The following is a 15,232-nucleotide window of genomic DNA, read 5'->3' as shown; positions in this document are numbered from 1 at the left end:
GTGAACCTAATGGAAAAGACCTGCGATTGTGGAAGGTTCCAAGCACTTCGATTTCTATGCTCATATGTAATTACCGCATATGTGAACATATGGATTGAGTATGCACCTTATATTAATAATGTTTACCGACTATAACGCATTCACAGTGCGTGGAGTCTTGAATTCCCATCTATCCAAGATAAGAGTATGTAACCATTAGTGTATAACGCACAGTTGGAGTTGGTGTATAACAATGACTTGTATCTCATTCTGAAAGGTCGCCTAAATTCTACCCGGATAAGGAACAACATGGATATTCAAGAGAGAGACTGTCAACAGAAATTATGTAGGTATTGTAGAAACCTAGGGCATATGAAGACAACATGCTTTTTGTATAGGGATATGTTGGGGCCTCAGCGTTAATAACAATACTTTCTACCAAATTTTATATTTGTTAGAGTGTTTCGCATATTCCTTTTGGTTCAATTTGTTATTTATTGTTAACTTACGCATAACTCATGATAGATAATAATAATAAAATGTATTGTTTGAATGAATAACCTCAGTTTTTTTTATATTTATGATATATTTATATTTACATCACAATATTGATAACAAAAAATACACTCAATTGTGTCATTGGGGAGAATGTGTGTCACAAGGTGGTGGACAATGGTCGCGTAGAGGATTTCTGTATGGAATTAAGTGTACAACTAGAGGTACATCCGGAGGTGCGGGCTTGTAGACTTCCTCATCATTGCCATTGTCGTCTAAATATGTACTTAGCACTGCCCCCTAGGCAATCATTTCTTCGAGTTCACCAGCGTCATCATTTTTCTTCGTAGTTGATTGCTGCATCGTCCTTGCCTGCAATCGTGTATCCGCTGCTCTCGTGTTTAGTAGTTGCAATGATAAGCCGCCTCGATAAAACAGTGATGCGCATGATGTTTGGGTCAATATAGGCGTGTAACTATAAGGTACCCCTAATCCCGGGTACATCGGAAAGGTACCAGATATCGACATCGTTATTGACTACTGCATGGGCGCCTGCATTGGTATCGTCATCGATGGCAATGCATACGTCAACCTCTGTCCTGACATGGGGTTCAGCATCGACATCGGCATGGGCATGTAGTATACGGGGGACGTCAATGCCCCGAAATATATACTTGCGGGAATAAAAGAACCAACCACGTCTAGTGATGGCCCATAATGTAGTGATGCTTGTGAAAAAAACATATGGTTACTGAATTAAACAGGAATAAGAGGATTGAATTAACCCCGATATTGCGTAGTCATAGGCGGTGCATCTTTTGTCGAAGCCAACGACAAATCTATTGTACGACCACATCCCCTCCTATGTTATTGTGACGGTCGACGTTGTCTTTTCAATTGAATTTACATACTCCTCGCCTCCAGTGGTAGCAAATACGACTTGTCGATGACTCTGAACCATGTTAACTAATCATCAACTGCCGTCGTGTCCACCTAGAAAAATGGTTCGCAGGTGGATATGGATTCCATCCTACAATCCCAAGTCTAGATGTGTTCCTTGTGCTTCTTTTTCCAATCCTTGTCGTTCTTTTCGCGCATGTACACATTGTGCAGTTCCTTCATGTCTCGTGGTGGCAGTAGAATTTGTTGCCTATACCCGAACTGTGGTAGAACCTGGTCTGGTTCATGCATTTTCACCGTTACGTACACTATTAACGGCACATTCGTGTCTCACATCTCCCGATTGTCCAACACTTCTGACAAGATGCAAGATATGATTTCGGGGTAGGCATACGACATCCATTCAAACTGAAAAGTAGAATTGTCAATATCATTATGTACATATTTTTTTAACGAATCATTGCATAATTAATATTAATTTGAAAAGGATAGGTAATTAACCTCAATTTTTGAGTGTTGATCTAACAGTAGCTTCACGTTTTCCTACTCGTCAGGTAGTCCCACGTAACTCGGCCTATGGTTCCACCTTTACAAGGTATATATTAGTCGAAACATATTGTAAATAAAAAATATTTGCTACATAAACTACATATTTATTGATAAATGATGTTTACCTCATCACCAACGGGAACATATATGGGTTAGTCACTCTAGGACTTAGAAACGGTATTCGCTACCAGGCCTATGACTACAACAAAAATAGGCAACCACTAATCGACATCTTATCTAGTTGCGTTGCCCGAAAAAGCTCCGGTATAATATGGATAACACAACAAATCCCTAACTTAGTTTTGCGCATCCAGTAAAGTCCACTAGATGTAGAAACCACCTTACGTGTACCAAATTTCTAAATTTATCAGGCATTAAAATGCCCCCGATTAACCTCATGATGAATGCTTGGGCGTACTATTGTATGACCTTCTCCGTTGCGTCGTCGGGAAACTTATTGAAAATTTTTTCCAACCAATTAGTCTATATTCGACCACCTTTGAACTTGTTTGAGACCTTCCTCAACATTGTTGTGCAAAGGTCCACTTTCCCTCGAACCACTGCTGATCCTGTGATAACAAACCCATCGACCGGCAAACTGAGTTGTAACGCTACGTCCTCGACTGTAATTGTACACTCACCACATAGAAGGTAGAAAATATGTGTTTTGGCTCTCCATCTTTCCACCGGCACGTTGATTAGTGTGGGATGAAGTTTGCAGCCCCCTTGCATGTGTGACGCATGTAAGAATCTAACCTCCTACAGGTACCCACAAATTTCAGGGATCAGAGGGTCCCTCGTATTATGTATGAACGCCTCCAGCACACGATTATCTGCCTATTTATAACATAAAAAATATTTAGATTTGGCAAAAAAATTTTAACATAGTTAAAAATAACGAAATTTTAAATTTCATCTTACCATTGCTAATTGGATGGCAAAAATATGGTTTTCGTCAAAGCAGATTAGAGAGGTTAATTCTTGAGAAATTGATCCCAACGAATAAAATAAGATATAACTAAAAAATTAATATTTTTAAATTAAAATATAAATAAATATTGAATAAAAAACTTGAGAGAGTTGAGAGAATTTAAGAGAGGATATATGTGAATAAAAAAAATAAAATTTGAGGGTATTTATAAGTTAAAAAATAAAATTACCGTTGGGATTTTAATTTTTTTACCATTTGATGTGACAATGATAAAAAGAATTATTGCATTTTATTTATCGTTAAGGGAAAACACATCTAGTTGAACGCGTTTTCTGCACAGATGCAAGAAAGCGCATTCAACTAAGCACGCTTTCACTCTCTCTTCTAAAACCTACATATTTTTCTAATTAAAATTTAAAACGATTTAAAAGCCTAATTAAAAAAATTAACATATTTTTCAAATCTAACCTCTGAAATGTATTAGAATTAATTTATCTATTTTATCAATTGTGCCTATATACAATCTTCCTCTAATTTCCATACTTAGTACCGATTCAAAGAAGTATTCTATTTTATGTTTAAAATCACCTTGTTAAATTAGTAATGGCTTCTTTTGTAACCAACAAATTACCGGAATTCTGTTATAAAGAGGGAAGCGTTATTGGTTTCCCTCCAAAAAACTCATCTCTCTCATCTTCTTCTTTCTCTATTCTATTCTTTCTCTTCTAAATTCTGTTGGTTCAATTGAGGCTGCATCTGGGAGAGATCTGAGCTACGTATTGAATTTTGAATGAGGAGGCGAGTCTATGTTTCGAAGATTCAGATCCCGACCCGTCGGATCCTGTTTCCTCAAATTGACGTTAACCGTCCGATTTAGCTTCCCTCCCCCCCCTCTCTCTCTCTCTCTGAAGTTTCAACTTCTACGAAGCCAATTTGAGAAGGAAAACTTTCTCGATCCGTTGGCGTTTCGGATATTTATTTGCATGCTGCGCCTGCACCTGCTTCTTCAGGTTTGTGTTTCTTTCTTTCTTCTTCTTCTTCTTTTTCTTTAACTTTTGTTTCTTTTTTGTTTGGCTGCCTGGAAAATGAACGAAAGTAAATGTAGAAGGAAGGAACATAAATGAATATAGTTGGTGGTTATTGGAACAAAACGTGAAATTTAACTTAGTGCAAACTAGTGAAAACTTTTATGTTTGATTTTCTTTTTTTATTTTGTGTAAATTTCATATTCTGATGTAAAAAAATAAATATCAAAATTCTTGTGCTAATATGGAAATTTTACTTATTGAAGCTCATTTTTGTTTACTTCTCCTTTATGGGGGTCGCATTTACAGATTTGAACTCCATGGAAGCTTTAACTTCTTTGTAAATGGAAGGATAAAAAAACGAACGTCATTTGAGCAGATGTAAAAAAGTTTTACAGATTTGAACTCCGTGGAAGCTTTAACTTCTTTGTAAATGGAAGGATAAAAAAACGAACGTCATTTGAGCAGATGTAAAAAAGTTAACACATTGCCAATTATTATTATCATTTTTAAACTAAAGCTAGTATTGAAGTTGCATAGCAAAGCCTAAAAGCCCTAATAAGTAGTTGTGGAACCTTATTAAAATTTGGATCGATTATCTTAAAATATAGCGTTTTGGAGAATTTGAGATTAAGGTGGGAGTTTATTTTTGTTAATTATTTATGTTTTCAGTGATAGGGTATTTTGGACATGGAGGAAACGATAGTGTAGTACGTAGCATAAACCTAAGAAGAGAGTCAAGTATAATGGAGGATCCTTCCAAGTATGCCCATAGTCCTGCTCATTTAGCTGTTGCTCGCCGTGACCATGCGGCGCTTAGGCGTATTATCTCGACACTCCCTCGGCTTGCTAATGCTGGTGAGGTTAATACTGAAGCTGAATCTCTTGAGGCTGAGGAACGGGCTGATGCTATCTCGGCTGTCATAGATCGTCGTGATGTCCCAGGTAGGGAGACTCCGCTGCATTTAGCAGTGCGATTGAGAGATCCAATATCAGTGGAAATTTTGATAATGGCTGGAGCAGATCGGAATCTTCGGAATGAGCAGGGTTGGAGTGCTTTGGAAGAAGCGGTTTGGACAAGGGAAGAGGCTATTGCCATGATCATTGCTCGACACTCAGAACTGCTTGCCTGGGCAAGATGGTGTCGCAGACTTCCCAGGTTTATTGCCTCATTAGCTCGAATCCGTGATTTTTACATGGAGATATCTTTTCATTTTGAAAGTTCAGTCATTCCGTTTATTGCGCGCATTGCACCATCAGACACTTACTGCATTTGGAAGCGGGGTTCAAATTTCCGTGCTGATACGACACTTGCTGGATTTGATGGGTTCCACATTAAACGATCACACAAAACAGTTCTCTTTCTAGGGGAAGGCTACTCTTCTGAGGATGATAACCTTTCTCTTCCTGCAGGCTCTTTGATTGTTATTTATCATAAGAAAAAAGAAGTTATAAATGCCTTGGAGGGGGCTGGTGAGCAAGCAACTGAATCAGACGTCGCTCATGAAGTGCGAAAGATGTCTAAAACTAATATGTGTAGGCCTCGTATTGATGTTGCTCAGGCTGAGCTTGCTCCTCAACTGAATTGGAGGCGACAAGAGAGAAGTGAGATGGTTGGAAACTGGAAGGCTAAAATTTATGATATGCTTCATGTGACATTCAGTATGAAGTCAAGGGGAGTTCCTGGTGCAATGACTGATGAAGAGAGGATGGCAAATAGCGGTGAAAATAATGAGTATGATGATGTATTGACAGCTGAGGAAAGGATGCAGTTGAATTCGGAGCTTCGTAAGGGAAATTCAGATGGCTTTTGTGATGATGATGATGATGATGAGCATGGATTTGTTGACTGTCAAGAAAATGGTTCTTTTGACTGTCAAGAAAATGGTTCAGCTGGTGCCTATGAAAGTATTGAATCAAATGGTGTTGCTAAGGAGAAGAAGAGATGGTTTGGCAGGAATAAGAAAGGCTCAAAGAACAGTGATAATCCTGATGATTCAAAGATTGGAAAGTTCTCAAAATCGGCTCCAGGAGTTCGCAATCAGAAACAAGTTGATAATCGTAGATCATCGTCTGAATTTGCGAAGGAAGATACTATTGATGGCAAGAAGCGTAAAGATAAAAGCAGCAAGAAGAAGAAGAAAGGGGGCAATAGTGATGATAAACATGGAAATGAGATTAAGAAGGGTGTGAGACCTGTTTTATGGCTAACACCAGATTTCCCTTTAAAGACAGAGGAACTCCTGCCTTTATTTGACATATTAGCCAAGAAAGTCAAGCCTATAAGGAGATTAAGGGAGATTTTGACAACTAAACTGCCACCGGGCACATTTCCAGTCAAGGTAATTTAAGACATATAAAGCCAACAACTCGAACAATTGTCTTATTTTAATTGTATGCATAAATCATGCTTTTATTTTTATGTAAGTGCAATTTTCTCTATTTACTTTATTTATTCATTTTGTTGTTGGAACAGAAGTGATGATAAAAGATACTGAATTAGAATTGAGGCTTCAAAGTTGACTTAAGTGGTAGTCAGGTCTGAAAATGAAGAGCTATCAATATCTTTAGGCAGGAAAATATGCCTTGGGTTAGAGCAAATACTTAAATTGCTATGAAGAGCGCTTTGCTGGCCTTACTTGCTTATCTCCAGTGATCTAATCACCTCAGTTTGTTCACATTAATTTTAACAAAATCAGGGAATGAGTCCATTAATGGTATCCTTGGTCCTATGGTGTTACAAATCCAAACACATCGTTTTGTGATGATTGGAAATTAACTTGAACGAGTGCTGAAGTAGGGGCTTGTTTTTTGTTAACTAGTGAATTGAGGTCTGGAAGTGCAATAGATTGTTATCCTGTCGTTATTTGAGAAATACTTTTATTAAGGTCAAGGAAACCTTAAGGCCATATGTATCATAAATCCTTCTTATGTTACTAATAGTTTAATATATTTTTTCTGGTACAAAATCTTAGGAGGGTTGGCCATTACTTGATGCTTTTGGACCTAGGCTCAAGTCACTAGGTGAAAGCTTAGGTCTAATATAGGATTTGGTTGAATGTCTTGTCATTTAATATTTGAGAGAAGTCGCTTTTTAAATTTTTTTTGGTAGAATGAAAATAAAATTAAAGGGTTAAAAAATAAGAAGATGAAAAATATAAAGACGGTAACACTAAAGAAATTATAGTTTTATCTTTATATTATTTGATAGAGTTGAAAAAAAATATTTTAAAAAATATATAATTTTAAATTAACATATATATTTTTCTCTTTTCTCTTATCACTTCAATTTAGAAAAATCAATTTTTATGCATTAAGATATAGAATAATCATCTTTCCTATATTCTTTCTTCTTATTTTTCTTTCCATTCCATTTTTTACCCATCCATACATATCCTTAAAAGTTGATATTAGGTTTGCCATATTGCTGGAATCTGCCCATAACTCTTCATTAAAATACGAATATATGATTCTGACATCACAAAGCATGGTTTTGATAGTTATTTACATTTCTACGTACATCTGTATTTCTGGTTCAGGAGGCCACCTTGTTGTGAATGAACCAGATGCAATGTGCATTATTAGTGTGGCAGCAAAATACTTCCCTTTTTCTTCTTGCCAGTTCTATTGTCTTTCCTTCTTAAAGCGTTAATGTTAACTTTGAGAATGGCCATTGTGCTAAAAGATCTTCATTTTAAATGTTTGTCTGTGGAAACTCCTGTGTAAGCATGATAGAAAGTGGTGATGACTTACGAGTACGGAGTAGTGTGTAATATCATAAAACATTCCAAACTTGCTTCTCAACAATTTTTATTGGGTTGGTTTGTGGTTACTGTAATTATTTTACAAAAGTTATGTATTTAAGTTTGGAACATATTCACATTGATGTCTCATGTTCCTTATTCTAGGTTGCCATCCCTATTGTGTCAACTATTCGAGTCCTTGTGACTTTCACTAGATTTGAGGAGCTTCAGCCGATAGAGGAGTTTTCAACACCTCCTTCCAGCCCGGTTCATTTCCAAGATGCCAAGTCAAAAGAATCAGAGGGTTCAACATCATGGACTTCATGGATGAGAGGGAGTCGTGGTGGCCAGTCAAGAGATAGTGATGGTCATGACGGGGTTGATCCTTTCCACATACCAACGAACTATACCTGGATAGATGCTAACGAGAAAAAACGCCGCATGTTAGCCAAGAAAGCGGAAAAGGCACGCAGGCAGCAACAGCAGCCAAAGGTGGGGATGGAGGCCCGCAGCAGGTGAGCGAAGAGGTGGAAGAATAGTTACAGGATCCCGGTTGTTTTACCCTTTCAGTAGCGTCTACAACAGATTGAGGAGGTAAGGTTCCTGCCTCTACACATCTGACCACATTCAACCCATCAATTTTTATTTTTTTTGGAAAGATCGACCCACAATTTTTTTAAATATTTATTTTTTAAAATAAATTAATTTATATGAAAATAATTTTTTTTCCTATAACTAAAATTCTAAAATCTATAATTTTTTTCTTTTAACATTTAACATTTTTCTCTCAACCTTCTTTTTATTTTCCCTCATACAGGCTCTCTAAAATGTTTATAACGTTGACGATAGAAGGTAATTTAATAGTTTTAATATATGAAAAATTATCATGAATAATGGTGTGAGAAATTTACAAGCTATTGAAATTTATTTCATCTATTTTTAAATTATTTTTAATAAATTTATATTAATTCTACAATTAATTATATCAAAAATTGATTTATCGAATATTAGTATTTTGCATTAATTTATATGATTTTTTTAATATTTTAATTTCTTTTAATTTAACCCATAATGTAAAATTTCTGAATTCACCATTGGATCTCGCGTTTTAGTATTTGGAATTGGCAAAACTCGACAATTAACTAGCTGAACGATTGGTAGGAGGAATCACTTCGATTAAAGAAACAAGGGCCTTGTCTTCTTCTGTCGAATCTTTTATGTGATGTGAAATTAGAGAGGGACCAAAATCTCCTGGTTTCTTTATTAGCTTCTTTCAGTTCTAATTTTTATTGGACATTAAATCTTTGCATCTAAGTCCATGGTCGTCAAATGTTCCATTTTTGTGATTGATATTCTTTTTCCTCTCATTGTTACTTCTTCATAATTCATTTTATTTTTATTCTTATTCTTATTTTTTTCTCATTTTCCGTTTCATCTAAAATAAACTACTAAAAGATTAAGATAAATTTTAAGCTTAAAATATGAAGCAATATTTGATACTCAAATTTGAGTGTGAGTGTCACAAACATTTAAACTTAAAAGAATATTAACTTTTGTAGACACCTAACTTTTTAGAGAATAAAATACTAAATTAACAAATTTAATAAAAATTATCAATGATGGTAATATTTAGATTAAATTTTTTAAAGTTTAAAAAATAGAAGGATTGAATTTTAAACTAAATTTCAAATTAGGGATTAACAACACATTTTTTAACCCCATAATTCTTAGGCCCATTTATTTTGCACTCCAATTGGGTTTTTTAATGGTTTTAACTGGGTAACTTGCTTAGGCCAGGTTTTCGGATTTGTTTTGAATTCTCCAAGTTCGAAATCTGGAGTTGGGCAGAGAGAGGCTTGGAAAGTGTTGTTTTTAAATCTGAAGAAAATTAATGTTTTCATATCATTCAACTATAATTCACATCCTTGATTAATAGGCTTAAATCAAATGAATTAGAGGTGAAAAACAATTTTATTATGTGATCGGGTCCGCGACCTCACCGATTTGATTCTTTTTATTATTATTATTTTATTTTAAAATCATTTAAGTATTTTAATTTAAAAAAAATTATATTTAGTTTTGATAAATACTTTTTCTTAATTATTACATTAATTTAAAATTTAATTCAGTACTAAAATAATTGTGTTGCGCGAGAAAACTACATTCAAAATAACTCTCTTCAAAACAATTTTTATTTAGAATAAATGTCACTGAGAACAATTTTTATTTAAGAAAGGGTCTAGTTTATAACAATTATTGTTTAAGACAACTCTTATTTAGAACATTTGTCATTCAAGAACTATATTCAAAACTAAAGTCATTGAAAACAAATTTTATTTAGTATTATTGTTCTTTGAGAATAGTCACTTTTGTGAAACACCTTTATAAAACAACTCATCATAAAATAAAGATTATTCGAATAAGTATATTTTGAAGAGATGTTTTGCATGGTATTACTTCCCCCAAAGCAAAAGAAGTAAAGATAATCCTGAAATATTTCGTTCCATTCTACTTGTTTGCGACGATTTATTATCTCTAAAACCCTTCAACAATGTTAATATTTCTTTTGCCTGAACATTTTAATGTATTTAAAAGATGTTTCAAACATCATACCTTGTACAGATCTAAGAAAGATGGTGAATGGAAATAAAGTATAGTTGAAACTTTTCTAACAAGTGGTGCTGCAAATAGTAGAATGTTAGAATTGCATCTAATTCATTATTTCTTGAGTTGTTATTGGACCACAACAAAGTTATTCACCATATGATTAACTTCCAAATTTATATTGCAATGAGGTGCAGATTGTTACAGAAATTTTGGTCTCGATAGAAAATTTAATCAAGACAGACATTGATCTTTTGATCTTTTGACTAATATCATTTAGAAGTATATTATTATATTTGTTATCGCATTAGTGCTGTTTTGTTAAAAAAAGAAAAGAAAAAGAAATAAAGTAAATACTCGTTTAAAGCTGGGACATGAAACCTATCCAATCACTTTGTCTAAATTTTGTGTTAGATATGTTGTTACAGATCCCTTTGTTCATTTAAATATGTACAAAGAGGCACAATATTATTTGAAAATGGCATGCATGAACAAAATTAATAGCTGTACATTGTTGATCTAATACTACATGCCTACAGTTAACCAGGTTTCTCTACCAGAACCTATCCTTGTTGACGCTTAAATACCCTGCCATTACTTTTCCACCAGTGTTCCTCATGCCATCTATAAGAAAGCACCATGTCGATCCCAATGCCCCGATAAAAAAGTCCGATTCAACTGCCATCAAGAAATTAACAAGAGGGTAATTCGTGCTGGTTTTCCTTCCAAGGCTTGCCTCGTATGTAGCCATCGATACATTCCCGACTTGGCGTGTCACGTTCGTGTAATAGAAGTTCCAATGAGGGTATGATCTCGTTTTATCAATCACTTCCTACAAATTTAGTTTTATACCATTCGTTATATTTAGATGAGATGCATGCACAACAGCGACACGTCCATTGCTTTGTTTCTATGAGCAAGTAAAAATCTTAAAAGATGCTAACCTGCATTTCGGTGGAGAGCCAAACGTTCTTGAGATGTGGAAAACGCATCTGAATACGGTGAGCAAGTTCCATATATTCTTCAAATTCGACCACTTTCATTTCACATGCTTTGTCTCCCATCCTTACATGCATACTCAGCAACGGCCGAGGAACCCAAGGTCTATGATTTGACCACACAAATTCTTCAATTTCTGACTTTGGCTGGTTTGTGATCACCTGTTAATTAAAGCTCAAATGAGTAGCTGTCCACAGAGACAGTTTATAACAACAAGAAGTTTGGCATGCATAGTAATAGCTCTTCTAAATTTGTGCTCGAGGTTCAGTTCTTTCTAGTTAGATTCCCATTTACGTTACTTGAACTTAAGGTAAGGTTGGATATGGATGTATGTCCACGGTTTAGATGAACATACCTTTGGCCAATCTTTGTCAAGACTTGCAAGAACCATTTTTGCAGCTTCTTTCCCAAATGCAGCATGGCGAGCAACATTCAATAAACCACAAGTGTACTCTGTTTGAAATCGCATTAGATATCGAACAGCCTGTTAAGTGAAAGAATAAACATGTTATTCCCATACGAAATAAGGCATGTGTCAGTCTATAATATATTTATAAACTATCTCAAACCAGTAACTTCGAAAACTTCATGTTCAATGGAAATCAACAGATGAAATAGCTAAACATTCAAATAATCTTAAGTCGTACCTGTGCTCTCCACCACCTTCGATCCATTTTATGGTGAACAGCAATTAAACTTCCATTTATATCTGTTGTAGGCTGCAAATAACTCCAAGGATCACCCCATTCCCTGCATCGAATAGTGAAATCATTGACCAAAGATACAGTAATTTTTTCTTAGTTCAAGTTAGTACAAAATTCTTACAAGCAAATTGCAAATGCCTTGAATTATACCTCGGAACCTTCGCTGTCCATATTTCCTTTGATTTATAACTATCTTTTCCTTTTATAGTTCCCTTTTCCCATGCCTCCTTGTTGGTAATAAGCTCAAATGCACGGTCTCGGCATTCCTGGGATGTCTCTAGGAAGAAGTAGCAAGACCAACTACCACGCGATGCTATAATCCACAAAGCAAAGTAAAGCATTGCTGTTATTGTTAAGACAGTTCTTCCAGTTCCCAGAGAATTTTACACGAGCAATAAGTTGTTACAGTTGATACCTTTACAACCATCATGGTCAGCACGATTGAAGTATCCAGTAACAAGCACCCTTTTCTCATTAATTGCAATAGCAAGAAGCCCGGCCATACCGGCAAACTGAGCCCCGATGCCAAATCCAGGTAATTTTTCCCAGTCAGCCACAAGAAATTTTATGTTAGGATCATGGCAGTTTACCGGATGCTGATGTATCCAAATGTCACGTTGCACTTTCCTGGTAAGAGGATAGTTTTCTTCATCTGATCCCACAATCTGGAATAAAGCAATCCCAATTTCCAGAAACAAATTAGAAGCGAAAATACATATTATTAACATGTCAATAAACGCGAAACAAACAAATAATGTATGATCACATCTGCATGTGTCCAGGGATTATGTAGCTAAGTAACATACCCATGGAGGATAAGCACCATCAGATACAGGTTGATCCTTAAAGCTTCTTAAATTCTTATCAGTTTCAGTTGCAGGATACATGTTCAATGAACCCTTCCAAGTTGTCCATGGAGGAAATCCCCCGGCTCCTGAACGGGCGTCGAGATGCTTATTCACTTGTGCACTTAATTTACAGTTCTCCAAATGAGGAGTATTCGGTAAACTTGATTTATTGAGTCCAAATCTTTTCGAAAACTCGCTTTCTTCAGGTTCCCTGTCAGCTAGTAAAGCACCCCATGCTTCAGTCAATAAAGAAACCCTCGCATCATCATCGCTCTCCGGTTCCCTTCCCTTCGAATCCACCCATCTCGCGGTTTCTTTTACTTTAGATTGGTAGTCCGAACTCGTAATAACATCTACATTTAAACAATTCAAGTCCATGATTGCCAATGATTTTAAAGGTCACCAAAATTGTTCGTAATGATGGCTATTTTTGTCAATAACACATGTATTTGGACATGAATACGAATGACATTTAGGAAGTCCAAAAGTAGTAATGGTGGCTTCTAGCTAAAGTATGTTAAGTGAATAGAATTAAAGAACTAATCATGATTATTATTATCTAGAAACTTAGTCAAAAAGCAATGAACAAAAAAAGAAGTAAACACCAAAATTGTGCAACAAGTAATTCCAACTTTCAGTTGCTTCAGCAACACCCTTGGATCATATCCATCATCCCATGCATCAATCCATCTATCAAATTTTGACTCAACTTCTCTGGGAATTCAAGAATCCCCAATTCTGCACTTATCTTACACCAATTATCTAACTTTAAGCCATAAAAATTGCAAATATTTACAAAAAATGTAATTGAGAGTGTAAATTTGACTTACTGATAATCTCAGAACTTGAATTCAATGGAGAATTCCCCATTGATAAGGATGAAAATGAAATCCCAGTAAAGCCAAAGGTACCAACAGAAGTAAGAACAGCCAAGAAAAAAGAAGTGAGGCAAACTCCACAGAGAAAACCCACCACACAAATTTGGCATGGGAATGAACTTCCCATTTGCAGAGCTTTCTGTGAAACAACTCTTTCCAAAAACTTCTGGTTTGTTGGCTCCATCTTCTTCTTCTTCTACTTTATTCAACTTCTTTTCTTTTTATGAGATAGCCAACTAAGAATGGCAACTATGATCACATGAAAGTATTGAACTGACACAGAAAGCTTGAAAGTTGCTTTATGTTGAACCAATCAGAGGAAAACACAGAAAAAGAAGAAGAAACACATTTTACTAATTTGTCACTCTCAAATTCTCAACCATTCACTTCATAAATTAATCACACACTCCTTAGCTTTAGTGGTCCATCGCTATCTTGCTCCTTACAGCTGCAAATTAAATTTAAAATTCTCATCAAAATTAACTTTTCTACACAGCAAGTAAAAATTTTAAAAAAAAATTCAAGACCATAATAAAGACAATAAAAAAGCCATTAAAAGAGATGATTGATGAAGAACCCAAAAGAAATTCAACAACAACAACTTACAGTCGTGTCTAAGTCTTGAGACCGAGAAAGAACCATTTAAAGTGATGGAACTCAAATAGGAGTTTTAAGAACATAAAAAAGAGAAAAAAGAATTATAAAGATAAACCTTAAATTTTAATAGTCTTGATCAAAAACGTAAACAAAAGGGAGTAAATAACATGCAAAAAGACACATGCCACGAGATTACTACAAAACAAATGAGATGACAGAAGGTAAGTGTTTTTTATAAAGCATCTTCCCAGGACTAAACACCCTCAAACAAAAAATAGTAAAAAGTGTGTGACTGTGTGCTTTGTGGTTGTATGGTCATTTTTTATTTCCAAAATTTATAGTTTCAGAAAAAGAAAAGAGATATTTTGAGCAAAACCCAGGAAGAAAAGAACAAAAACTTTATCAAAAAAAAAAGAAGAAGACATTGGGAAACCAACCATGTTTTGAGTTCTGAAAGAACAAAAACACAGAAACCGACATGTCATATACTTGGACTGGTTTAAATGGTATGGTGACATTGGAACATTTGGTTTGAGAACTGAAGATGTGTCAATTGTCTTTCTATCTTGAGAGGAGGGGAGGGGGGGGGTGGGGTGGGTTGTAACAAATAACATTAAACAAAGCAAAATATATAGGGTTGTTTTGGGGTGGGGGTCCGGGGCAGGTGAGAGAATACTCGCATATTTCGAGAGGGCCCCCCCAGAGTCTCTGGTTTCGTTATCAACATGTCATTAGCACAGCTCATTTGCAACGGAGAGCTACACTATCAATCATTTCTTATCTCATGCCACAGTTGCCTTTTCCTTTTTTAAAGTAACAATTAATAAAGCTTAAAATATTGATCGAGAGTTGAATCTTTACATTTTGATTTATGTGATTAACGTTTATTCCTTTTTAATATTTATATAAAATATAGAGAATTAATTATTAAATTTACTCTTTGAGAACTTAAACATAAAATCACGTTTAATCCCTGAATT

At 35.2% G+C, this 15,232-nt stretch overlaps 2 protein-coding genes across 5 annotated transcripts; one reads left to right on the top strand and one right to left on the bottom strand.

The window, feature by feature from the left end:
- Window positions 1-3,216: 3,216 nt before the first annotated feature.
- Window positions 3,217-8,963, top strand: LOC107892701 (ankyrin repeat domain-containing protein 13B). Of its 3 annotated transcripts, XM_041081633.1 has the most exons (5): window positions 3,217-3,864; window positions 4,552-6,221; window positions 7,788-8,216; window positions 8,440-8,474; window positions 8,735-8,963. In XM_041081633.1, exons 2-3 carry the CDS (start codon window positions 4,626-4,628, stop codon window positions 8,139-8,141), a joined length of 1,950 nt encoding a protein of 649 aa, XP_040937567.1. In that variant the 5' UTR covers window positions 3,217-3,864; window positions 4,552-4,625; the 3' UTR covers window positions 8,142-8,216; window positions 8,440-8,474; window positions 8,735-8,963. The 3 variants fall into 3 exon arrangements, with proteins under 3 accessions (XP_040937567.1, XP_040937569.1, XP_040937568.1); XM_041081635.1 differs by lacking the exon at window positions 8,440-8,474 and having other exon boundaries at window positions 8,784-8,963; XM_041081634.1 differs by lacking the exon at window positions 8,440-8,474 and having other exon boundaries at window positions 3,219-3,864.
- Window positions 8,964-10,594: 1,631 nt separating this feature from the next.
- LOC107892691 (uncharacterized) lies at window positions 10,595-14,857 on the bottom strand. Of its 2 annotated transcripts, none has more exons than XM_041081632.1 (9): window positions 14,690-14,857; window positions 13,608-14,103; window positions 12,736-13,130; window positions 12,345-12,594; window positions 12,080-12,242; window positions 11,873-11,975; window positions 11,581-11,709; window positions 11,171-11,386; window positions 10,595-11,058 (listed from the first exon to the last, which is right to left on the bottom strand). In XM_041081632.1, the coding sequence occupies exons 2-9, from the start codon at window positions 13,837-13,839 to the stop codon at window positions 10,780-10,782; spliced, it is 1,767 nt and encodes a 588-aa protein (XP_040937566.1). In that variant the 5' UTR covers window positions 13,840-14,103; window positions 14,690-14,857; the 3' UTR covers window positions 10,595-10,779. The 2 variants fall into 2 exon arrangements, with proteins under 2 accessions (XP_040937566.1, XP_040937565.1); XM_041081631.1 differs by lacking the exon at window positions 14,690-14,857 and adding an exon at window positions 14,262-14,623.
- Window positions 14,858-15,232: the final 375 nt, after the last annotated feature.

This window comes from Gossypium hirsutum, chromosome A11 (assembly GCF_007990345.1).
Source record: "Gossypium hirsutum isolate 1008001.06 chromosome A11, Gossypium_hirsutum_v2.1, whole genome shotgun sequence".
NCBI classification, from domain to species: Eukaryota; Viridiplantae; Streptophyta; class Magnoliopsida; order Malvales; family Malvaceae; genus Gossypium; species Gossypium hirsutum.
This window is presented reverse-complemented; position numbering and strand designations above follow the sequence as displayed.

Coding starts and splice junctions, on each gene's coding strand:
- LOC107892691 (XM_041081632.1), bottom strand. CDS start 13,839: ATGGAGCCAACAAACCAGAAGTTTTTGGAAAGAGTTGTTTCACAGAAA. Junction 13,131..13,607: donor TTCAAGTTCTGAGATTATCA/GTAAGTCAAATT, acceptor GTTTAAATGTAG/ATGTTATTACGAGTTCGGAC. Junction 11,387..11,580: donor TTGACAAAGATTGGCCAAAG/GTATGTTCATCT, acceptor TTTAATTAACAG/GTGATCACAAACCAGCCAAA.
- LOC107892701 (XM_041081635.1), top strand. CDS start 4,626: ATGGAGGATCCTTCCAAGTATGCCCATAGTCCTGCTCATTTAGCTGTT. Junction 6,222..7,787: donor CGGGCACATTTCCAGTCAAG/GTAATTTAAGAC, acceptor TCCTTATTCTAG/GTTGCCATCCCTATTGTGTC.